The sequence below is a fragment of the Lissotriton vulgaris genome, chromosome 2_2 (genome assembly GCF_964263255.1).
Source record: "Lissotriton vulgaris chromosome 2_2, aLisVul1.2, whole genome shotgun sequence".
Taxonomy (NCBI): domain Eukaryota; kingdom Metazoa; phylum Chordata; class Amphibia; order Caudata; family Salamandridae; genus Lissotriton; species Lissotriton vulgaris.
Genome location: NC_141688.1, coordinates 131,600,700 through 131,626,277, shown reverse-complemented (window position 1 = coordinate 131,626,277; position 25,578 = coordinate 131,600,700). Strand labels below are relative to the sequence as shown.

Below are 25,578 nucleotides of genomic sequence, written 5' to 3'. Positions count from 1 at the left end.
GCCCTTCTTTTGACACACCAGTGGTCAGTGTCTTTCACGGCTCTGCGCTTCTGGCATGGAGAGTTTTTAATAACTGACGTCAGCGGGCACAGGCGGCATCTATGGAGATCTCGCTGCCAGTTTCTGTCACCCACGACTCCGACGATGGACGCGGAGCTGACTGACACCACCCAGGCGCAAGGGTCCTGCTGAAGAATAAATCTTCCGATCCAGACTGATGCGGGGGAAATGCTAAGGTAGGGAATCTACAACTAATATATGTCTCTAACACATACATCATTACTGAAGGTAAGTAACTTATTTAAGACAAAATATTTCTCACCAACTGTAGTTTTGCTACCTATATTTTGATCTGCTAGTTTGAGCAGATAGAGTATTGGGCTAGAGGCATCCCAATTCAGCAGTTGGAGCTTGGTATGGAAAGTAAAAACATCAGGCTGGAAGAAGCCAACTTTCCCAAAGAAGAGAGACCATTTTATGCACACAGGGTCGAAATGGAACTGCAATGTACCCTTGTGTAAACCAGAAACACACACAACTTCCACATGTGCCCACCCATTATACTAGCACGAAAACAGATTTATGGGCACTTAATAGACCTTGTACCAGGGAAGGTAAGTGGGTACCACCCACCCACCGGTATAGAAATTACCTAACTGCCTGGTCTATGAAGCTGCTGTCACCCATCTCCTGTCACAACATAGTCTGGATTAAGGGCTCAATAGCCACCCTGCATGGGATTGGGGAGTACACATTGGGTGACTCAATTACAGCTTGGATGACAAACAGTAAAAAAATGTTTTAAAAAGGCAGAGCACTTCAAATGGATTTGCAGGATTGTCCAGTTTCCAGTTCACTTGAGGATTGCACAGGGCTAGCTAGAAAAAAATGGACATTGCCGAAATGCACAGACTTTCATCCTAGCTCCTTTTTTAAATAAAATTGATACAGCCCTTTGTGAGGGAAGAAAGAGAATGAGGATGCCCTGTATATGAGTCTTTGGGAAAGGGCCATGCACAGCAGGATGCCTGGAATAGTCGATTGGGAGATGTTAGCCCTCTGACCTATCCAAAAAGAAGAAAAACGTGAAAATCATACATTCTGATCACATTTTGATTTGCAGCAAAAATGCCCTATTAAATGCAGTTGAGTGCTGCAAAATGTGTTTGTGCTGCAAAAGTGTCTGTAAGCGATGCTTGCATAGCAATATGCCGCACACAAGATCAGCTGCAAGGGTTGTCTTACCAGCCGACAAAAAGGGTTCTGTTGACAAATCTGGCTTCCCAGTCCAAGAGAGCAGACTATGGAATATTCAGACAAGAAGTAAAAACTTGCGTATTCCCAAGCTGACCTCCCAGACTGCTGGAATTAGAGCAGGTAACACTCTCAGGGCCTATGTGCACCATAATCCAATACCAATCGTAATTAACTTGCACAACACGGAGAAGAACGACAAAGTACTCTCGACCTGAAATGAAGAGATATGTGTTCTTTTAGGGTTCACCCAGTTACCTGCACCCAAAATATCTCACAGAGGTATGGAAACCATCAGTTGCATAGCAGATATTCCTCCCAAAATAATTCCGCCATAGCGATCCCAACCATTCCTCACCAAGTAGACGGGCCTTTCAGTTGAATGTATCATGAGTCCACGATAACTTGACCATGCAATGACGGATGAGAAGAAACCTGTTAACAAGGAGATCTGCCATACACTGCTGGTGAACTGGAAGGCTCCAACGTAGGTCATCCCGGGAAGTCCCATTCGAACCTAATCACCCCTCGCCTTCCAATACTAGTCACTATTCACAAGAAGGACTGCTTTAACACAAGCCATCCAGGCAGATGTTGGTCCCTGCCGCTTGCTGCCCAGTCTGAGCTCATTTCCCACCAACAAAAAGAGTTCCTATCTACTGCAACCAGCATAGACTTGTACTGAAAGAAGGAAATTACAATCAGGTATCTGCAAAGTTGTCAGCTACCAGCCTACTACAAGAATATGTATGCAAAACACACTAGATAATTCTGAATTTATTTCGCTTCAAAAGAAGTCATGGACCAATACCCTTTCATTCCCGCATTGTACCCAGGTCTGGTGACGATTTTTGGGTTACCCAATTATTTGTAATGCTACTACAAGAATAAAGCTGCAGGTCTGTCTCTCACACTTAGATTATCCTTCACACCACTAAATGCCACTCTGTATAGACAAGATAATAATGCTAATCTGGTCTCTTGCAGGCGTCACAAACATGGTTACCACATCGACACACTTGTTACTAGCACCCTAACGACCACACAGTCATGAAAGATGCATATTGCTACCCACCTAGAGAGGCAATTTCTGCACACCCCTCTGCCCCCCACAACAGACACTCATAGGATTATAACTACAATACAGCCAAAATAGTGTTTTGATTTTAAAGTTATTGAACAACCGACTTGAACTGAGGTAATGCAACCTCCGTAGTTCGTTGTCGATTACTGATATGGAAGATACAAAAGGCAACAAATTGGTCTTTCCTGCACACCTTTCTCAAGCACTAGTGTCCAGCCTGGGAGGTTAGGCCAACGCCATTTGTAGTCACAGGGACCAGCAAAGCAGAAGTGGCAGAGAGAGGTTTTATTAGGTTTTTTCCAGTGGCAGAATCAAATATACTCTTCCGCTACCTTGTCAGTATTAAACGAGGAATGGTTCTCGTCCCCTTGAAAGCAGAAGCATATACTATGAATTGAGTACCTCCACAGAGGTTTTTACAGTGACTTCACCTTCACCGAGTAGAATGTAGGTCCTCTGGTGCCGCACTTCCTAGAAAAGATGTCCGTTGTCTCCACTGGATACGCGCTTCTTGAAGAATTTGAGATTGTGCAGAAGAACAAAAGGATACATGAGAAACATTGCCTGGTTTAATATGGCTATCTGGTGAATGATACATGGACAGTGGGGAGATGCACACCTTATTTCTTCTTTGAATTTTACTACACTACTTGTGCTGTCCATTTTAAACATTGTCGGCGTGCTCGCTCTCCGTGCTCCGCCCATTTGCACTGCAAACAAGAGAAAAACGCAAAGGAGACACATTTAGGTCTCCATATAGCTGCACAACCTATTATTAATGAATTTAATGAAATAAAGTTGTAATCTATTCTTATTTTATTTTTCTTCACTTTTAACATAAAGTCTTCAATCTTTTCTTCATGAATGAGCCACATTAGGTCTCAAAACCCTAATGGGCATCATCATAGAAAGGAATATTCTGGAATGCTTGTTTTTGTTATGGTATGCAGATTTTTAGAGCTCGCTATCACCCGGGAGGGTACCCTGGTGTTGAGCAGGTGGGAGCCCAGGCACACCCAGGGTCAGGTAAGCCAGGTCTGCAGCATCTTGTGGAATTCAAGAAGTGAGTAGGAGGCTTTTATGTGTAGCCGCAGGTCGCGCCAGGCGAAGGTTCGACCACAGACCTAGTTTTTCATATGCGTGCTGTTGGCGGGTATCAGAGATGTAGGGCTGGGTAAAAAGAACTGTATTGTTTCTCTACACTGAATAAACCCTGTAACATAAGGCACGTTCTGTATTTACTGGCTTAGGGTGATTATTTTGATGTGATGGGTGACATTCTATTAAATAAAAGATGCATGCAAACATATGGTATTTCTATAGTGCAAACGTATCATAAAAGCAACAGAACGCTGTACATTGTCAATATTAGTACAAATTATAAATGATATGTATGTAACTCAAGTTGGATAAAATTGCCCGTTATTATAAATGATATGTATGCAACTCAAGTTGTATAAAATTGGCCTTTTATTGTGCTGTTCTTTCAAGCCTGGGTGAGAGTGGGCACTGCTGCCCTGTCGCTCCTGTGAAGAGGTTGCCTGTGGCTTCGCAGTCCGCCGGTGCCTTGAGCGAGCGCCACAGGATGCGGCTCCTGGCGGGGAGCACACAGTGCGTTGGGGGAAGGGCTGGGAGGAAGGCTGGTGCACCAGAATAGCACGGATGCAAATGGGAAGCCACTTCTCTCTCTTTATGTAAATGTATCTGGGTAGTCTCCGTGGCAGTGCTCGGTCCCACCGCTTCCCAGTGAGTGGGCTCGCGCTGCAGCGCTGCTCTGCACAGCTCCCCGCCGCCGCCGCTGCCTCCTGGATTGTGTAGGTGTGCAGCGCTTCCGCAGGCCGAGAGACCGCAGCCTGTCACCCCCCTCCCTGCCTCTCTCCCTCTGCATGCGGGTGCCGGAGCCGCGTTTCTTGGGGGGAGGCAGGGCACTGGTGGCGCGAGGGGTCTGCCCAGGTACTGACGCCGCTTCCGCTTCTCACCCCCTGCAGGTGTTCCAGTCCAAGGAGGCGCCGGAGAGGACGTCCACACCTGAAGAATCCATCCGGATGACGAAAGGCATCACCACGGCAACGGCCAAAGCCGTGGCTGCCGGCAACTCGTGCAGGCAGGAGGACGTGGTGGCCACGGCCAACCTCAGCCGGAAGGCGGTGTCCGAGATGCTGACCGCCTGCAAGGTATGGGGACCCCGGGGCCTGCACGGCGCGTGCCCGGCAGTCACAGCGATGCGTGGACCTTGCCTACGCATTGCAAGGGAGTGTGAATGATGTACACGACTTCGGTGATGCTGATGCATGCTTGTGTTTAGTTTTCAGGGATTCACCTCTTGTGTTGATACTGTAGTGAAGGGCCGGCGCCAGGCATTGACAGTGTAGAGAGCTGCCCAGGGCCACGCGCCCCGCCCACCCACAGGGGGCCCCGCGCCCCCTCCTGCTGTCCTCGGGTGTTCAGCCGCCCGCTGGTCCTCTTACTCTTCCGCACACAAGGACAGCGGCACGCACGGTGTGCATTCAGTTACCCCTTGTTTTAACCACCTCAGAGGACTGTCACTCGCCCTTATGAGCTGTGTAAGAGCTCCCAGTCGATGGCTGGCTAGGAAGTGCTTCAGCTGAGGAGGAGGCTGGTCCAGGTACCTTGAGGTGAATGAACAGGTGCCACGCTGGGGATCTGCCCTGGGAGTGCGCCCTTGATGTTTACTTCTTCCATTAAGCTGGTTTCTGAGTTCTGACCTATAGTCTAATATTATAACACTGTTACTTAGAGTAATGGCTATACACGCTCATCATAATCTATTTTGGTGAATATACCTTGTGACTGGGCACTTCTCCCCTCCTCGTGGTAATAACCCCTCCACTTTTTAGACGCTTCTTTACCAGCAGCTTTTACATTGAATCTAAATACTCTCAAGCTTTCAAAAAAGGGAGCGGAGGAATATGGTCAGGAAAGGGAATGCCCAAGAGCACACAATTTGGTCAATTGGGGGCAGGAATAAAACCCCTGTCTTATGCTTCCACCATTTTGCTGGACCTCGACTGAGGTGGCAGTGATTCTGCTGACCAGGCCAGGTGCTGTCCTTTCCAGGGAAATGTTACTGTGTTCTGGGCCCTACTCAACTTTAGAGAACAAGGTTTATTTCCATCACAGTCAAATGAAGTGGCAAATCGAAGATTATGTAGGTCAAATATCCTATTGAATGACTAAAACGTCCCCACTGGACCATATCCTGTGGCAGAGGTTAGTTACTGGGGACCATGCTACGTAGATATGATATTACCGCAGCACAGCATCACCAAAGACTGTCATTTGATCTAAATACTAAATAGTGTTTCTTTTCTAAACTTGTCTCACAAAATTTGCAGTTAAGTACTACTCCAGGAAGTGTGAATAGTAATCGACCTCTATAAACGCAATCACCAGCCCAGTTATTTCTGCAACCTCCCCTGGGACTCACAGTGCCAAGTCATATCTGTGAGTCCTAGGTAAGGGGACTGTGATCTCCAGGATTTTGCAGGACCAAACTATTGCTGTGAATTGCAGGGAAGAGGGATCCCCTACCCTAGGCTCCCTTCCCTTTGGCTTTACGTCTCCAGATCTTGGTTGTGTGGTCTACATGGAGTTGGCGGCCCTTACCTGGGGCTCCTATCTATGGTGTAGGACTTTGAGGCCTAGGAAGTGGAAGCGCCCTAGCAGCCTTAGTCCAGTGCTGAGAACCCCATCCTTCTAAAGAAGTTCAATCTAGCAAGAATTATACAAACTTGAAGCTCTGGGGTGGCTACACAGAATAAAAGCAAGAGAGCCTGATGTTCTTAAAATAATCTATGACTCTTCCCTATTATGCATTAGAAATCAGATAGTTGTGGGCACAGTTTCTGCAGAAAGAACATAACAGACTGGCAGATTTAGACAATTTGGTTATAGTATTAATGATCCAAAATCAATGCATACAAGTAACATTTTAAGTAACTTTCTCAGGAGTCTTACAGCTCGCAGTATAAAACCACACATTTAGTCAAATTAAACCTTACTGCTAAATAAAAGAATCCATAAGGAAGATGGTTAAGGTTAGAATTCCTTCCACCAACAAAGGCAGGAGAGGAGGATAGTTCAGAAGAGTTTTCTTAGCATGGGCACAAGGAATCAAGGTAGAGTCCACTAGGGAAAGGTCCATGGGTATAGGTAAGGGGGAGTGGATCAATAATCAGAAAAGTTCACGTGTGGTCTCTCACCAGACAACTCCAAATCGTCCAGCAGGTAAGTTCATCATCAAAGGTAAAAAGGCAAGGGGCATGTAAAGATAGTCTGATAGGCAGGCTGGAGGCAATAGCGAAGGGGCTCTCCCTCCTCCTAAGAGAGTCACATTTTATACTCCAGATCGTCCATTTGGGACATCAGTTGTCGCCATATGATGGTCTGACCATGATGTGACCATTCTTCTGTTCACCAGGTAGAAAATTCAAAACTCCAACACATTTTCCATGTTGTTCACGAGAAACGACTGTCCATTCTGTCCTCATAGGTTAGTAGACAAATAACTTATTTACTTTGTTTCTCTTCATGGATTAATTTGAGAGGTCAAGTTCCCATCAATTCACACAGAATGAAGTACTGGAAAAGTCTCTTACTGATTAAAGAATGTTGCATAAACAGAACAGATAAAGCAACATTTGAGGAAACGTAACAAATGTCCATTACACCAGGCTATGAAATAATGCTGCCTAAGGAAAAAGTCAATTCAATGCATTTTAAAGTTAGCATTTCTTATTTAGTCAAATAAACTCATAATTATGTTAAAGCATAATTAAATCAATCATACATATCATGTATGGAAATAATTATAACATCAGTGATTATTGCACAACAATTTTCAACTCTAATTATGGTCTGCATTTTAAAAGTACTCCACATGCAAACTATTCCTAAAAATCATTAAAATAAAATCGTTTTAAGAAATGTAAGACCCTAATAATGTCATTAACTTGTACTGAAAGTTTGTCATATACCATAAATCATGTTTTATTTGCACCAGTTTATCGTTTGCTATGCTGCATTACAATTAAGGCAATAGAGATGCCAACTTTCATCATTAATTTTCCATAACAACTTTGTTAAAAATATAAGGTAATCGGTTAATAAACGTGTTAAATTAATTATTTTATGAATCCTGCTGTTTCTACGTATTCAAGCGCACTTTTAAGGTGCTGGTACTTCAACTTTTCTCAGTTTCAGTGTTGTGTTTTTTAAACATTTGCAGAGTGCATATTAGAGTTTTGGTGTCATAATAATTTTTTTGTGTTGTGTAAAGAATAATCAGCTTTTACGCTGTAACACTAGCATTAACATCCAGTTTCAACTCAATTTTCCTCTTGCGAAATGTAAGAATGTGAACATGTGGCACCGTATCTGTTAATCAATTGCTCTGGTATTCAGGCTATCTGGAAGACATCATGTGATGATGTGTGTGAATTGCAGTTAATTTGGAAAGTAAAGAATATCAAGCCCGCCACCTCCCCTTGGGGGCTGCTCCTAGTTTATTTGTTTATTTATTTATATTTTCTAATAAAGCGCTCCAGACCCGAGGGTATCCACATTCTGAACACGAACAACAGACAAATTACATGCAGCTAAAAATAAATTTGCAGGTACTGCTACAGCCAAGCCTGAATACAAGAATGTAGGTGCAAGGGAAGGAAGGTACAGTCAGTCAACGTAAGAAGAAAATGTGACTGATGTTATACACAATTTGGCAGTCCCATAGAGGCAACAAGGACTAGGACAGAAAGCAAAAAACAGCCAAATAGGATGCTCAAGGGGTTCATAGTCACAGTGGAGAATAGGATGGGGTAATCAAGGGGATAAAAGATTTAAAATATAAAGTTAAGATGCATAAGGGTCAAAGTAATGCAAGGTATAACCATGAATCAAGCCAGGAGGAAGAGATACATAATACATAGGTTAAGTAAGGAGAACAGATGTAACTGAAAAAATGGTGGAAATGTGAAGTAAGGGAGGTTAGGGACTAGAGATTGGAGAAGAGTTCTGAACTTGTTTGTTTGAAGAAAGGGTTTCAGTTTTTTGATAACGTCAACTTTAGAAGCCATTTTGATTAGCGTGAAAGGACTTGGAGAGATTAAAGTCACACCATAAGTTCATGATTTTATCTTGGGAGATGCTGCAGGAGTAAATTCTTCCCTTTGAGTTCAGAGAGCTATGCTTAATATGCTTCTTAATCCTGTTGCTGGTAACTGTTACTGTTTTCCTTGAACAGACTCATAAAAAAGCGTTATCTTTAGTTGCACAGCTGCACTCAGTCCTGATCCCAACTAAAACTCTGTAGGTATTGTACATAGCACTTACTTCTTATCATCCTTTTAATTTTTACCACTTTTTAAAATGTATTTGTTGTGCTTTGTTGCCCCAGTTAGAGTGCAACCCAAACAGGTGTGTAGACATTTTAGTTTTTACTTTTAAATGTTATATTGTGGAAATCGCAATGTTAAACCCACCCCACAAGCATTGTATTTCAGCCTTGAGAAAGTCTCTTGCGTGCCACACACAGGCTTAGAAAAGTCCCTGCTGATGTATTCCTACAGTGTTCAAAAAAGAAGTTTGATTGACTGCTTTCCTATATGTTGCAGGAAAAATAAACCTGTGTGCAAGCAGCGTAATGTCTTGATGAAATTATTCCCCGACTAAAAAAAAACATGGAAGCCAAAATATTCAGTCAAGAATTTTGGACGTGTCTTTTTTATAGGACTTTCTTTGCATCTTCTACTACTAATCATGACCATTGATTTGTTCTTTCTAATGAATAAAAAATGCCGCTGCAAATGAAAAATGGTTAATGTTAAGCTGTTTTTCTACTATACACTAGAAATCTGATCAGCTCTGCTCTTTGAAAATGCACTGATTTGGGATGTGAGAACATTTTCAGTTTATTTACCTGAGGTATGACATTTGACTGTTAGTTTAGCAACTTTCTGTCCCTGGCTTGTGAGATTATTGGAGAAGAATCATCCTACAAATTGAAAGGTATTTACCTTAATACATATGGCACTCCTGGGCTGTAGTCATTTTTATGTTGACAACATACCTTTATTTCCTACTCTGATCCATGTGTGGGTTTCTTTCAATGTCCAGGTGTCTATATTGTGATAATTTAATGTGTTGTATCACAAATAATGTGTAGATTGAGCAGAGTTGCAAGGGAAACATGGAGGTGGTGTCAATCCATCCTCAGACCTTCTACAGTTTAAAGCTGAGTAGACCACTCCAGACCTCTCAACTCACATCATTATCATATCAAGCATCATTATTTAGTAACTAGGTATACTTGATCAATTAAGGTAACTTTTCTTTTTTTTCTGTCATGCCTTATTTTTTTGTACTCCCAATTTTTTTTTGATAATTTGACTTATTCTTCTACATAGCAAGCTGTTTACCACCCAGACGTGAGTGAAGATGTTCGTACCAAAGCTTTAAAGTATGGAACAGAGTGCACTCTTGGATACGTGGAACTTCTGGAACATGTTCTAACGGTGAGCTGAATTCATAATTACATTTGCTATATATAAAATTTGCGGTCTTCCTGATGCCGTCTTTGTGTTTGGTGCGATGGAGGACTTTATTTTCAAAGAAGTAATTTACTAAATAGAGCCTTTGATTAAACTTCAAGTGAACAGTGTAGTTGTAAAACAGACATATTTCTTGCAATATATATAGAGTGGGTTTTGTGCCTTCTTTTTTTTGGCATTTTTAGGGCCAGTCTCTTTCAACCATTGGATTTAGAGTTTTCCAACCACATTTTGGCTCAGCTTGGTGGAGCAAATCTCACTTACCTCATGCTATTGTTAATGGACGTATCCTTCCACCTCGAAGTGATGGCAGTGTAAAGTGTGATATCAACTGTTTCACAACAACCAGTCTCTCTATCTGTTGGCGTTTTGCTGTTTTTCCTCCCTTTCTATTTTTCACTTGTGTGTCCTCTCTTTTTGTATTCTTCTATACCTCCTTCTTTCCCCTATGGCACATCCTCATTGTTCACTACAAACTCTCCCTCTTCCTCTGTGTGTAGCTCCACATTACTCACACTCTGCCCCTCACTCTCTATTGCTTCCTCCTGATCACCTAGTGTAATTGAAGCTCTCACAGCAACCTTCTCATATGAGCCACAGGATTGATGGATGGCAATGGAGTCAATATTATGTTTCTGGTTTTGTCACTTATAATTCCTCCTTGTTTCATAGAAACAAAAGCCAGTCTATATTGGAGGCCCCCTTGCCTTCATAACAGTCCTGATTTGTTTCTATGTAAAATGAAGGTCAGTGGCAAGCAATCCTTCAATATAGTCTTATTTCTTGATAGAAACAAAAGAAAAACTATAAATATAGGCTGCCATGACCCCTGACCTTTATTTCACATAGAAACAAAAACACCAGTGTATCGAAAACAAGAGTGCTTTCAATATAGACCAATTATTGTTTCTTGTATTTTTATGGAATTAATGTGGTAACAGAGTGTCTGTATATGTTAACGCAGTATATGTCGGACCTCTGAGCTTTGCAAATGCTTGTTATTTGGTTTTGTGCTTTATAAAATTGCTTCATGGCGCTTTGGTGTTGTCAACCTAAAAAAATGCACGCTAGATAGTTCAGTAAACAGTTGCTTGCAGTAAGCAGAAGAGAGCATTGTGCCACAGGGTTGGAAGCATTATGGTGAACAAGGGAATTTGCTCACATTTATCTTTTCTATTTTGGTATTCCCCATTTCCTTTGCGATCTGTAGATGTATTTTATTTTATTTTGACTTCTTTCTGGCCTACACTTTTAAATATTGTGTGTTTCTACAATTACCGTCCAAAATTTTCCGAGCGAGCCTTCAAAAGCCCCATTGAGGCCATTTCCATGAAGCGTTTTCCTATGTGGTGTGGTGAAACTTCCCCAATGGCGATCTTGCCTTGAATGCTCAGAGGGTGTTCCTTAATTAAGGAATTGTCTTCTACTGGCAAGCCTCACCCATTAGGACTTCTGTTGAAACTTCAGGAGACTGGATCCCACCAGAGAACACTTCTGATCCACTGGGAAAGTTAGAGTGAGCTCTAGATTTCTTTCATTTTGCTGCTTTTGAAGGAATCAATCTGATAAGAACAAGTGGAATAATAGTGCCAAGAAGGGTGTCTGCACTATTAAACCATTTAATTACTGTATATTTGTGATACGGAAAGAGCAGTTGTCACTATCATAGTTCCTTTCTATATGCAGAGTTTACCAAGTCTAAGATTCTCCCCCCAATGCGTTCAGAGATTAACATTTATCAAGGACCTAGAAACCTCACACATTTCTGTCTAGTGTGTAAGATGCACCTTTATATGTTGATTTCCACAGTTTGCAGGGTGGTTCACTTTACACCACTGTGTAGATGAATAGAACAATAACCGATAAAGACATCAAATGAAGGATAAAAGTCCAAAGTAGGCAGTAGAAAATGTCCCAGACAGATTGAGGGAATTAATGTGTTGGTGATGTGTAAGGTTGAAGCCTAATTGTGAGTGAGTGAGTATTTTCATAGGCGGGGCAACAGAAGGTGCAACAAAGAAAAGTTGATTTAAAAAAGGAATGTAAACGAAGAGCAAAGATCAGAAATATTTGGTAATTTGCAAGTCATGATTACCAAACGTTAAATATATGAGAAACTTTTTTTATGTTTTCATGGCGTGTCTCAGAAATAATTCAAAAAGTTGTGCTTTGTCTTTGCTGTACTTTCTCTCCATTTCCCCTTCATTCAAGCAGATACTCTGCTTGAAGTGGTTTGTAGGCTCCAAATTAAAGGAACCGTTTAGAGTGACATTTCTAGCCAGCAGACCTGCCCGTGCCCAAAAAGAGAGCGAGAGAGACACACACACACACTATATATATATATATATATATATATATATATATATATATATATATATACCATACAAAGCGGCGCTCCAAGCGTGCTCTCAGTTGCAAAAAATCCACGCTCACACCGTAGGTCTGTCAGCAAAGGTAGGGTTTATTCACGCCATAAGCTGAATAAATCACCTCTTTTTTTGCACCAAAACTCTGGGTTTGTGTCCGTATTTGCAGCCTCCGAATGCCTGCGCCGTACTGGATTATTCTTGGAATATATATATATCTATCCAAAACAAAGTGGCCCCTGTGAGGACTCCCAAGCGCTCTTTCGGCGGTGCGTTTCAGGTGCAGCAGAGCCTTGCTGCTTGTAGGTGCATCCGTTTTTTGCTCACACGCAATAGGGTTTCCAGCGCACTCCCGGTTCCGTATTTTTCACAAATGACAAATACTCCAATTTTGTTCTTCTATCGTTTAATCATGGCAGCACTCCCTGAGCAGTGTTGCTGGGAGTGCTGCCATGATTAAACAATAGAAGAACAAAATTGGAGTATTTGTCATTTGTGAAAAATACGGAACCGGGAGTGCGCTGGAAACCCTATTGCGTGTGAGCAAAAAACGTATATATATATATAAAAAAATTCTTCAGCTGAGAGGGTGGATGATTGTCCGTGTGCCAATCCAGAAGACTTCCTGTTGGTTGGAGTGTTTTGATCCCCATTATGTGTTTTTGCACATTCACTCCCCTACTTTACACCACAGTTTTATTTTGGAAGCAGGCCGTACCAGTTTGGTGATTACCCATTGCTTCACTAGAACCTTCAGGCAAACGCTCTTGGTGGTTATTGTGAATAATGGTTTAGAATGTTTTTGCCTACTCTTACCAGGAAGACTGGTGCATAGAAAGAAATATGAAGCAAAGTATCTTTTATCCTCGGTCAACCTCGTGGCATCTTTGCATCATTGCTGTCGAGGCCAGGCTGATGATACTCTGCCATTAGAGAACTCTATTTTAGCATTCATTTTTCAGGATTTTGAGGACCAGTGTGCAGCATTCATTATCTTTCTAAATGGATGGGTCTCTTGTAACGTGAGAAATGCATATTGCACTTGACCTGAGCTGGGATGCATGTCTTCATTCTTAAGCAGGATAGCAGTAGGGTCCTTTTGGACCAGATGACAACGATGCGTAAGAGTAACATGTTGGTGCAGCTTTACCTTCTATTATTTAAGATTAGATAAGGAGCCTCTGGTTTGTAACTACCTGTGAGGCTTTCTAAGAAGGTTTCTCCTTCAACCACCAGTGTGAACACACAGGCACTTATATTGAGCCACGTGGCGTTCACCTCCTACAATAGGTAGATTTTTGATGCACTTTTCCCCATATATGTTGTCAAGGCGATAAACAACAGAGAACTGTTTTTAACCATTCATGAAAGGATATCAAGCTGGGAATAGAGATGATTTGAGGGTGATATAAGAGTTGAAGATCTGTGCTTCTGAACTTGAGATATGAGTGAAGACGTATGTAGGATGGAAGCTATTCACTGCTTGATTAAAGCTGTATCACTGGAAGGTGTCAATGGGATAGGTATTTCGCATTGCCTGGGATTCAAAGACGATTGTAAACTTAGGGAGGACTTTAGATGTGATCTAGCCCGTGATTGGGAGCCATTGTAGAGATATTGGGCTCTGTAATGGGATGACAGTAAATACCCACGTTCACTGTTTTTGTACTCCTTCTTGGAGTGTTATGGCTGCCATACACAGTCACGTTAGTTAAAAGCTGAATAGTGAATAGGTTGTCTAGGTTTTGCTAAATAGAGCAACGGACAGACTTTATGGTTCTTGTCTTTATTTTAGCACTAATTTTTTTAGTAATAAAGCATGAAGCAACTGTACCTAGTGACCGATACCGCTCTGCTCTTGCGCTCTCACACTTTGAACTATTCACTGGTGTACCACAACTCTGTATGTACTTGGGAAAGTGAACCTCACTTTTAATTGCACTATTGAATTTAAATGACAGCTTTCGTGTTCCGAAATAAGCCAGTCTTGGAAGGATATGTGCTTTTAAGTGTTCACAGAGGCTCAGGGATCTGTCTTTTTAAAAAATGAAAATTCAGGGGGGTGGGGGGGGGGGGGGGGGGGGGTGCGTGAGCTTGCTGAACAGCAAGATGGCCGCTTCTTGGATGGGCTTGGTCGGCCGAGAACAGATTTGATCAAATATCCTGCTGTGCTCGTGAAGGAGCCTGTTCATACTCTGCGCTGCACTTAGTGCAAAGACTCTAGCTGCCTCGACTGCCCAAATAAAGCAACCGAAAACGCACCTCTGGGGCTGCGCTCCGACCGTCTTGTCTGGGCGGGCCCTGTTGGGCCTAGAGCGCACACTGAAGCCCTGCTGCTTGCGTGACCTAGAGGCCCGGGGATTGTGAGGGAATAAGGCGGACCACACTTCGGCACGTTTAAAGCTTCGCCTCCCGCTGCAACATCCTGCCGCGGAGGGGAAGGAAGTCTGCCTAGCCCACAGCGTTTTCCTGAGCCGGTGGCTGTTGGCTGAGCTGCACCCCATGTGACTGGGCCAGGCAGAGAGGGTGGTGCGTGACTCTCCCCGCTGACTATAGCAGGCGGACCGCTGAATTGCACACTAATACCGGCGTACCCAGCAAGCGCCTGCTCCTAAGCGCAGGGCTCATCTTGGAGACCCCCCTCTGGGACACAGTGCGGCTCGTAGGCATCAGCCCCATCAGCGTGCCGTTCGGGCCCTTTGAACGGAGGGCAATACGGATTACATCATGAGGAGCGCGCCTTACGCCAGTACACACTGCAACATGTACAGGTGGCATAGCATGAGCATTAACTCAGCAGAAGGCGAAGAGCGCCCATTTCACGCACAGTCTACTGACAACCACGTAACATACTTGACCATCTTGCACCTCGCTGTAGACGAGATCAGCATGTGCAAATAAGGACAGTGGCTTGTGGATTTGAGGGGGAGAACTCAATGGGACCACATCAGTAACGATCTTGAAGCCCCTCAGCAGGAACAGGCCTTTTGGGTGAGCATAGTGGTGACCAGTGTTCCATCGCTGCCTCCCTGCTAGTCTTCTGTCATTGGGGGCCATTCGGACACTAGCTGTATTGAACTATAGAGACCGAGACGCTATATTAAAGGGAGCAAGGGAGCGTGGTCAGATATCGCACAAAGGGAACACCGTTTTGTTCTACCCTGATTTTACTCCCAGAGTTCAAGCAGCAAGTCGTGAATTCACCCATGCCAAGAAAATGCTGCAACAATCTGGAGTGTCGTATGCTCTGCGTTACCCTGCCAAATTAAAGGTCATGCACGACAACAACACATATATTTTCACGGACGCAAAATCTGCATTAAAGTTTGCCAAGCACATCAGCGGAACTACGAAGCGGATGGCGAGCGCCAGTGGGAAGCAAAACACCGATCACAACCTCAGTGACAATGACTAACGTATGTCGATACAGGTTCATGTGCTTGCATTGGGCGGGTGGTCGCAGGGGTTCCCATTGATAACAGCACAATGGTAAGTGCTAATACTCTCTTTAAGTGGCGCCCAATATATATAAAAAAATGGCTCAGATCGTGTTGCATAGCAAGGCCATTTATCTCGGCCACCCAGTACTTCAACTGGGTTGTACGCCGGTACCCCACGCCTCCGGGAGGTCTCCAGAGTATTCACTCAGCGTTACTGGATGTCTAACTTTCTCTTTGTTTAGTCTTCCTGCTAGTTTTTTCGGAGGGTTATGTTAACTCAACCTGTTTAAGGGGTTGGAGTGGGTGGGGGTGGCTTATTAAGGGGGGTAATGTAAGTTTAAAATAAAAAAAGGCGAACATGTAGAGAGGCACAGTTGATGTGCGCATCACAATATGATACAGGTGGCAGGGTGAACAGTGTTGGAACTGTACAGGTTCGACAATGACGACTTATAATTGTATAACCTGGATCATTAGAGGAATAAATGATAACAGGAAGGTTCAGTTGGTGCAATCCTATTTGGTCCGACACAAAATAGACATTGGTTTCTTACAGGAAACATACTTATCAAGCACGACAAATACCATGCTGAAACGTAGACACTGGAGGAACATTTACGTAGCGGCCTATTCTAACTATGCTAGAGGCACTGCGATACTTATTCATAGAGGAATTGGCTGGAACCAGATCTCGTTGAGGTCTGATCCAGAAGGCAGATATATCCCACTCGAAGGCCCCAACTCTTAACACCCCTGAATTTTACACTGACCTTTGGGCTCACATAAGGAAAACTGGATGTGATACAATAATTTGGGGAGGAGATTATAATGCCTTTCTCGATGACTCTCGGGATCGCAAGGGAACATCTTGTTCACTGCACCCCAACTCCAGTGCTACACTGAACGCGCTATTGAAAGACAGTGAGCTACTAGACATATGGAGGGAATTGCACCCAGCCAAATTGGAGGGCACATGCGTAACAGCACAACACTCAGCCTGGTCCCGTATAGACTGTTGGCTTATTTCGAAAGACATAGCCACATGGACAAAAGACATTAGATACCTTCCTCGCACCCTCTCAAATCACGCTCCATGTCTGCTTTGCTTCCAATTAGATCACACCTAGCTAAGCTTTTACATGGAGGCTTCCACCGCACGTCCTCATAGACGCCGCTTTTAAAAAAAGAAATAAAGCTTGACATTCTAGAATATTTTACATTGAATGAAGATTCGGTGTCTCACCGTCATTACTTTGGGAGGCTTTCAAAGTGGTAATCTGTGGCAAATGCATAGCCCGCCAAGCCGGTGTGCTTCAGGCCATACAGCAAACTTTGTCCACCATAGAAGCGCAGATTTGTGACTTGGAACTAAATTATTTTAGTACTAGTGGTGATAGCACGCTACTGCCACAGATTAGAAGTAAGCTAGACGAATTTGAGGAGGAGGCGCAGAGGGAGGTTTACTACATGCGGAGAAACGCACAGGCCAGAAATTTGGGGAGGGTGACAGACCTGGGAAAACGCTAGCGGCTCTATTCGGACCTCCACTTACAGCAGATTTCATCAATGAACTAAAAGACGAAACGCAACAGAAAATAAGGGGCCCTCAAGATATTAAGAACCATATTGTAGAATTCTACTCAGAACCTTACACATTGCAACACACCATACCACTAGAGACTACGCAACCTTACTTTGACTCGATAGAGCTGCTATGGCTCAGTAATGCCCATAGAGCATATCTGAATGAACCGTTTAGTGAAGAAGATGTAATTGGGGTCATTAATAGTCTGCCACCAGATAAAGCCTCCGGTCTGGACGGTCTGCCGGTATCATTTTACAAATGCTATCCCTCCATTTTTGCCCCCGCCTTATGGCAGTATATCAAGAGTCCCGAGACAATGGCAGATTACCTCCTACTCTTTTAGAGAGTTGAGCATTGTGTTGTTACTCAAACCAGACAAGGCACCAAACTTGTGTGATTCTTATCGTCCGCTATCACTTATAAACACAGACAACAAAATGTATGCCAAATTGCTGGCAAATCAGATCCAGCCGCTATTACCGCTCATTGCTAGGCCAGATCAATCAGTATTTGTTCCTGGGAGATCAACTTCCCACAATTTGCGTATTTTCTTCACAATACTACATTACCTTGGCCTGCACTCGCCTGCAGTGGCAGCATTTTTGGGCGCCACTAAGGCATTTGATTCCCTGGAGTGGGCGTTTCTATTTGCCGTCCTTCATCGCATGGGATTTGGCCCTCTCTTTATAAAACAGATACGACTGTTGTACACTGATCCCACTGCGCGCCTTTTTGTCAATGGACAGATCACAGAGGCCTTTACGATAACACAAGGCAGGAGTGCCCCCTTTTACCCCTGCTATTTGCGATAGTGATGGAGCCACTTGCGGCACGACTGCGGCAACATCACGCAGCTAGAGGGCTTTCCTTCACATCCTGAGGAATAATAAACTCACAATATGCAGATATTACTTTATATATCAAACACCCCCACACTAATTTGCCACCAGTGCTCCGGGAGCTTACACAATTTGGGGGCATGTCAGGTATACAAATAAATTGGAAAACGTCCACAGTGTTTCTGCTGACCGATGACACTACCCCGTTCAAGATTGACTACCCACTCTTCTGGAAGAAGGTCCTGTGAAGTATCTGGGGATATGGCTAAGCAGAGATATCCAAGAGCTATGGAACATGAATATAGGGCGTACCATTACCTGGCTTGAAGGGAAATTTAAATTTTGGGCTGCGCTGCCACTTACCCTAGCAGGACGTATAGCGGTAGCTAAAATGATTGTTCTTCCCAAATTCCTCTACATCTCTGCCAACATTCCTCTTATACTCACCCAAACATTCTTCACTAGAATACGTTCACTCTTGACATCATTGGTGTGGGCAGGAGGGCAAGCCAGGGTCGCTTGGGAAACACTAACACTCCCACAAAGTCAGGGAGTGCTGGGCGCGCCAGATTTTCCACTATACGCTGTCTGCGCTCAGGTCAATATTTGCATTTTTCGGTACACCCAATCCCATTCCAGCCCTATGTGGCGGTCGAAAGCGACGTAGCTGCGCCTACCCCCTTGGAAGTGGCACTGTACAGCTCATACAAACGCCAGGTCATAGATACCACGGAAACACTAAGATGGGCCTGGGATGGCTACGACGGAGGGCCAACATGCAGATACTAAACGCCCCTTCAATACAACTGGCAAAAAACCCGCAAATGCCCCCTCTGGAGGATAAGGGAGCCATAGCGAGAGCTCAGAGGAAGGTATCCACAGTTATGCGGATTTGTATAGAGAGGAGGCTTTTCTGGAAACTCCGGCCCGACTGACACGCCTCCCCCTTCGTTTTTAGACACATTGCTATATCATCGAATACGAGCAGTCTGTAGGCAAACACACAGCACATTGCCGGATACACCACTTACTCTTCATGCCTTGGAAAACATACTGACCAATCCCTCAGCAAACAAACGTATTACTGGGCTCCAATCCTCTATGCAAACACACTACCCAGTGGCTACACCAAATCGTAGAGAGCAATGGAACACCGAGCTGCATCCACAAATGACACAAGAGGAATGTAAATCTTGCTGTGCGCAGCTAGAGCAACTATCCCCTAATTATAGGCTCCGGTTAATACATTTCAAATTCATAAACCAATATTATCGAACGCCCATACAACTGTACCGCATGGGCATTAGGCCAAACGCGGAATGCTGGAGATGTCGCACAAACCAGACTACTTTCTTGCATCTGGACTGGAGCTGTCCCCCAATAGCAGCGTACTGTAAGGAGATTTTCCAAACTATTAGTGAGATACTCATGGTACAAATAGAGCCCGGAGTAATGATGGGCTTGCTGGGATATGTAAAGAATGTCGCGTGGGGGTTCGCAGACAAGTAGCTATGTTGTTATTATTAGCAAAAGGTAGGATTGCCATGAGATGGGGTAGGCGGCACCCTCCCTAGCTTAAAGACTGGATTGGGGATGTTACGTTCGGTCAGAAACAAGATACTGCTTTTGGGAGTTAATGCCTGTTGCCTCTAGATCAAAAGACATTTGGGGTCTATTTGTGATCTGGCTGAGGGTTGCGGACCAGAATCTACCACAACCGAGAGAAGAGTAGGCTGAAGCCTCGTGCACCCTCCAACGAATAACCCCTTGACCGCCGCGAAAATTCCGCCACGGTGCAGGGGTTTTAATGAGTGGGCGGGATTCGGACAGCCGGTGGCGGTGCTCCGCACACGCCCACTGTGACGCGTGACGGCTTCCAGCCATCATGCGCACACAAGGAGTTAAAGGTCGGACCCTGTATATTTAGAAATTACTACCTGGTACGTGTCTCCCTCGTGACACCACTAGTTGTTGAATTAAATGTATGTTATGTGCTACTCATGCTCTTTTGCGATAATATCCATATGTAACCTGATCCACTTGTTTTTCCAACATGTTAAAAATGATGTGCATGTCAACTTGTACAGTATTTGAATTGCCAATGAAAGAAAAAATAAAAAAAATATAATTCAGCTTTCCTTTGCCGTGACAATGATTTAAGAGTGACTATGCTTCTATAGAAGTGAACTGCTTACAATTCGTCACATGTCATATTTTGTCCCCCCACTCCCCAATAAAATAATCTGGCAATGGGTTCTGGTAACAGATTTGAAATGTGTTTATAGCTGGTAGGATGATCTGTGGTGCTCAGGCCTTGCTTGCCCGGGTGGGGTGCTAAAGGGGGTAGGAGGGCTGTCTGCCACCCATCTCTCACTTCCCTCACGTGTGCAGAGCACGAGCCGGAACCCGGTCAGGGCTCCCTGCAGCGCGGGTGTGTGAAAAAAAGCTCAGGATATTAAACCTGTGCTTGCAGAAGGCAGAATGCAGATGTTTAGCTAAAAAGTGCATTGCTTGCAAAACTGATATGAAGCAAAGAAATGAAATATCAGATGCCTTACAACTCACAAAGGGTGGCTGCGGTCTGCGGCAAGCATAATGTCTGTGGGTGCTACAGTAGGTTAAGGAGAGGAGGGGGGGGCAGCAGACAGGAACAACACTCTGCTGTATTTCCGTTCTGTTTTCTTTGCATCTATGAATCTGCAGTCTCTATGGGGATCTAAAATGCCATGACACCAATGGCAAGATGCATCTATGAATGAAAAGGCTTGACATTTGTGAATGTGTTAATGGAAGACCCCTGCCCAAGTAAAAGCAGACATTTAATCGGGCATCCCCTTCCTACAAATGTTGCATATTGAAATCTACTCTGGAGCAGCTTGAACGCCGTCTGCTCTGCTCCCCGGTGGAAGTGACATCTGTTTGAACACTCAGTTATAGAACAGCAAAGATCTAATTTGGGGTTTAGCGCAGTATCTTACTTTAGCTGCTACAACTTGACAGCTGCTGGCACCATGGGCACATAATTAGGGCTTTGAGATCCGCGTTAGCTCGCGGTTCACATCTGTCTGTTCCAGTCACAGCGAATGAGAGCAGGTCCATGCTGCCATTGGAAGATGCTCAATAGCACAGGTTGTGCACATCACCATCAGTGCCCCCTTTACAGAACAAGAACATTTGAATATTCATAAATGTACATCTTTATCCACGGATCGATTTGCTAATGCACTCCGTTTACTTGAATATCAGTGCAACTGATACATTTAAAAGAAAATGTTTTTATTGCATGTTTCAAAAAGTAATTGCCACAGTAAGGATAGTACGTATTATGTCAATTTGATAAATAGCATATGCTATGACAGTGGCAAATATAATAGCAACAACCAAAATACAACAATGCAGGTTTACACAAGAGGAAGTACAAGTGGTTCTGAGGATCATAATCGACCAGCAGGCATAACATGTAGTGTAGGTAAAAAGGCACTTCCGTCGGTAAGTTCAGGGTGCAATAGCAAATAGGAGCAGAGTGGCTGCCAGATGTTTTTTTTTGGTCTGGAAGCCAGGGGAATCAATGTTGCATAGACATCACGAGTAGTATCGCAGTACATGGGATGTCTTAGCCAAGCCTTTACCGTCGGTGGGGCGGGCCCGCCACAGTGCAAGGAAATCTGTCTCTTGGCCAGCAGTAGGGCATTGGCCGGATTCCAGCCACCAGAGGGCGGACATATCCCAGCAATGTCAACTATGGGGAGGAAGATAACTCTGAGTCCCCCATCAATGCCAAATGACCAAAAACCGACTCCCAAAACACCAAGACCCGGGGGGCAGTTCCACGCCAGGTGGATGAAATCTGCGTGTGCCGCTGCACATCTCTGGCAATTGTCAGGTCTAGTTGAATCCATTTTAGCGAGAAGTTTGGAGGTGACATAGGCCCTATGTATATATGTAAAATGAAGGAGCTTGTGTTTGTAGTTGTTGGAAAAATAGCGAGTTTGCTCACAGCAGAATGCCCACATCTTCTCCGTCAATAGCTGCCCCAGATCCTCCTCCCAGGCTGTCCGCGCCCTCCCACCCGCCTCATGGCGAAGCATCTGGGCAAGATGATACAATCAAGAGACCAGATGTGTACTATCAGGCGATATAAATATTGTAGATATGGGAGGGAAGTTCAGTGGCTCCACCAACGAGGGGCATATTGCGGCGGCCAGTGAGACCTGTGTTCTATGTATGAGAAATTTGTCTAATATGAATGTGTCTTGGCCCTCCACTATGTCTGTGGCTGAACGCAGCTGGCCCTCCCAAAACATATCTCCCATCACTAGAAGTCTACATAGGAGAGTGCGTGCTGTGTTAAAGTTTCGATGGTCCGGGGATATCCACGGTTATTGGGTAGTGGCAGGTGTGGGGAGTATAGGCGGTCAGCTCTCGGGTACCTACGAAGTCTTTCCCAAGCGCAGCATGCAGTCTGTAATGTATGAATTTCCGTTGGTGTCCTTGTGAGGCCACACGGTAAAATAGTTGACAGGGGGCAAAGATGGGCCTGAGAGTGTTCGGGTTTAAATACTGTAGTCATGCGTCTAGTTGGTACCAGAAATAGGCGTAGTGTGTCTGCGCTACTAGATAATATAAATAGAAATCCGGCACCCCAAAACCACCCAGCGCAAAAAGCATTATAAGCATCTGCCACCCCATCCGGGTCTGGCCACCGGCTCAGATTAGCTGAGTCCACATGCTCCTAAGAGTAGTGAAACATGTGGTTGTAAGTGGAATGGGGATATTTCAGAATAAATAGAGAAAGCGGGGTAAAACAACCATCTTAATAATAGCTATCCTACTGGCAATCAACAACAGAAGTCTTATCCAGTGGTCAATCTGTGTTGTTAAGCGGTCCATGGCAGGGCCTTAGTTGAGGTGGATACCTTCTGAGGCTGTGCGGTGTGATAGGATCCTGAAGTATCTAGAGGGGTCGTTGCACCAGTGCAGTGGGTAGTCCAGTGCGAAGGGAAGAGGAGGATCAGTCAATGGAAAGACCTCTGATTTTTTCCAGTTGACAACGAGGCCCAAAAAAACTCCAAAGTGGACCACCTCGCGTAGTATTGGAGAGAGATTAGTATCAGAAAGAGACTATTAGTTATGGATTCCTTACCTTAGAATTACCCCTAGGGGTCAGACTGGATACGGAGAATTTTTTATTCAGCAGTACCACTGCGCGTCAGTAGGCGACGTTGGTCAACTCCGCATTCATCTTTGGCGTTGTGATCGCCGGAATGATGTTGCAATATCTAATTAGACGCCCACGCCTCTGCACGCTGATGTCAGTTCGTTCTTTCTCCGCGCCAGCCAGCGCAGATCCGTAGAGAGCGGTACCCTTGGTGTTTTTTGACTAGTGTTTCTTTAACTTTTTGTTCGAGTTGTTTGACTCCTGGTGCAAGGGATGTCACATCGTCGAAAGGGCTCCAAACCTTGTGACTCCTGTCACAAGTTGATTTCTGTCATGGACCCACATCTCGTGTGCCTCTGGTGCCTAGAGAATGACCACGACCCGAAGTTGTGCTCTGACTGTCAGGCCATGAACCCGAAGTCTTTGCGGTAGCTGTCCCGAAAGCGTCTCGAGGCCCGACAGTCAGCGCCGTGCCACTCGAGGTCCCGGCGAAGAGGGAGGTTGCAGGACCGGTCACAGAGTCACCACCATAACTCTGCTTTGTGACAGTCTTTGTCTTCTGGTAAGTCGAAGCACAAGGAAAAGGCGAAGAAGCACCGTCGCGCTTCACCTTCTCCCCGTCCGTCGGCCGACGTGACGTGGGATGCAGAAGGTCACCGTCCTTCGGCTCCACCCACGGAGCCTGTGGGGTCGGCTCCGAGCTTCCCCCCTTTCGCCGGAGCCAGAGCGACTCCTGCCCAACTTCGTACCTTTTATGAAGGCCTCTACTCCATTTTTGGCAGCCTAACTCCGCCGCTGCGCCTTCGCTCTCCGCAGACTCAGCTGGGTGTTCTAGTCCTTCGATGCCGGCAGCTTCAGCCCGGCGCCCCTGGGATCCAGGCCTGGATTCAGATCGGCACTGTTCGACCTTGCGTCACCTCCAGCGCTGAATCCATTGACGACACCTCCACCCCCTCTGACGCCGGTTGGGTTCCCAGCCGGCGTCGACCCTGGCCTCTCCCTCAACAGGTTAAGAAAAAGGGGTAACCCTGTGTCCCTCAGAGCCTGGGCATTTGTAGTTAAAATAAAAATGGTTCTGTTGGGTCGTACCAATTACTTTTGAAATATATTCATTGAATGAGACCACAAGCTCTCTGATACAAGTCCAACAATTTGAGAAATAAATGCTCAAAAGCTTTAAACCATGTAATCAAATAATTGTATTAAGAAATTTCAAACATTTGGTATCCAAATTGCAATCATTCTTAGATAACATTCAATGTCTGCAGTGACTGTCAAGTATAAGGTGACTTTCAGTGAAAAGTACTCAGTGAATGAAGAAATATACAGTGCAAATTATGTACAGGTATATACAAATATCTTCGTTGGCCAGATAACAATTGTAAACCAAGGATTCCTAGAGTTCCTATCCGGATCCTGGTATTTCTGGGCCTATGATGTTCGTCGACGTTTCGACCCTTTTGCGCCCCAGTTGGTGGTCGCGGCGGGTCTTTATCAAGACAGAAGGGGACAGTCTAGAAAAATGAACAGAGACTGTGTATCAGGGAGAGCTGTTGGCGCTATGTGGATTGACGACCAACTGTAGTATTAAATAGGAAGTACTCACTTTGGTCACAGACCGGAGAAATTCAGCCTGAGCCTGTTGGTGGCGGTATTGCCAATCAATTCTGTGGGATAAGAGAACAATATTGACGTTTGTCTCTGTGGAGCACGGGAGCGTGGGTGAGGCGAATCAAGAATGTGCTCGGGGACCTCGAGTGAGGAGTGCACGGGGTAAGTTTGAACCTCGAATGGGGAATGAATCTGTGGTGAACGCGCATATGTGCGCATGGGTTTGGCGGTATGTCGCATAACTAAGTGTTGCACTCACTCGAGGTCCCGAGCACATTCTTGATTCGCCTCACCCACGCTCCCGTGCTTCACAGAGACAAACGTCAATATTGTTCTCTTATCCCACAGAATTGATTGGCAATACCGCCACCAACAGGCTCAGGCTGAGTTTCTCCGGTCTGTGACCCAAGTGAGTTCTTCCTATTTAATACTACAGTTGGTCGTCAATCCACATAGCGCCAACAGCTCTCACTGATACACAGTCTCTGTTAATTTTTCTAGACTGTCCCCTTCTGTCTTGATAAAGACCCGCCGCGACCACCAACTGGGGCGCAAAAGGGTCGAAACGTCGACGAACATCATAGGCCCAGAAATACCAGGATCCGGATAGGAACTCTAGGAATCCTTGGTTTACGATTGTTCTTTGGCCAACGAAGATATTTGTATATACCTG

General features: G+C 44.8%; 1 protein-coding gene across 4 annotated transcripts in view; it reads left to right on the top strand.

The window, feature by feature from the left end:
* TLN2 (talin 2) overlaps nt 1-25,578 on the top strand; it is a 598,939-nt gene that overhangs the window by 461,599 nt on the left and 111,762 nt on the right. For all 4 annotated transcript variants that reach the window (XM_086959469.1, XM_086959467.1, XM_086959468.1 and 1 more), the window contains 2 exons: nt 4,327-4,512; nt 9,763-9,870. In XM_086959469.1, the coding sequence (XP_086815595.1) occupies nt 4,327-4,512; nt 9,763-9,870 (294 nt within the window). The remainder of the gene's footprint in view (nt 1-4,326; nt 4,513-9,762; nt 9,871-25,578) is intronic.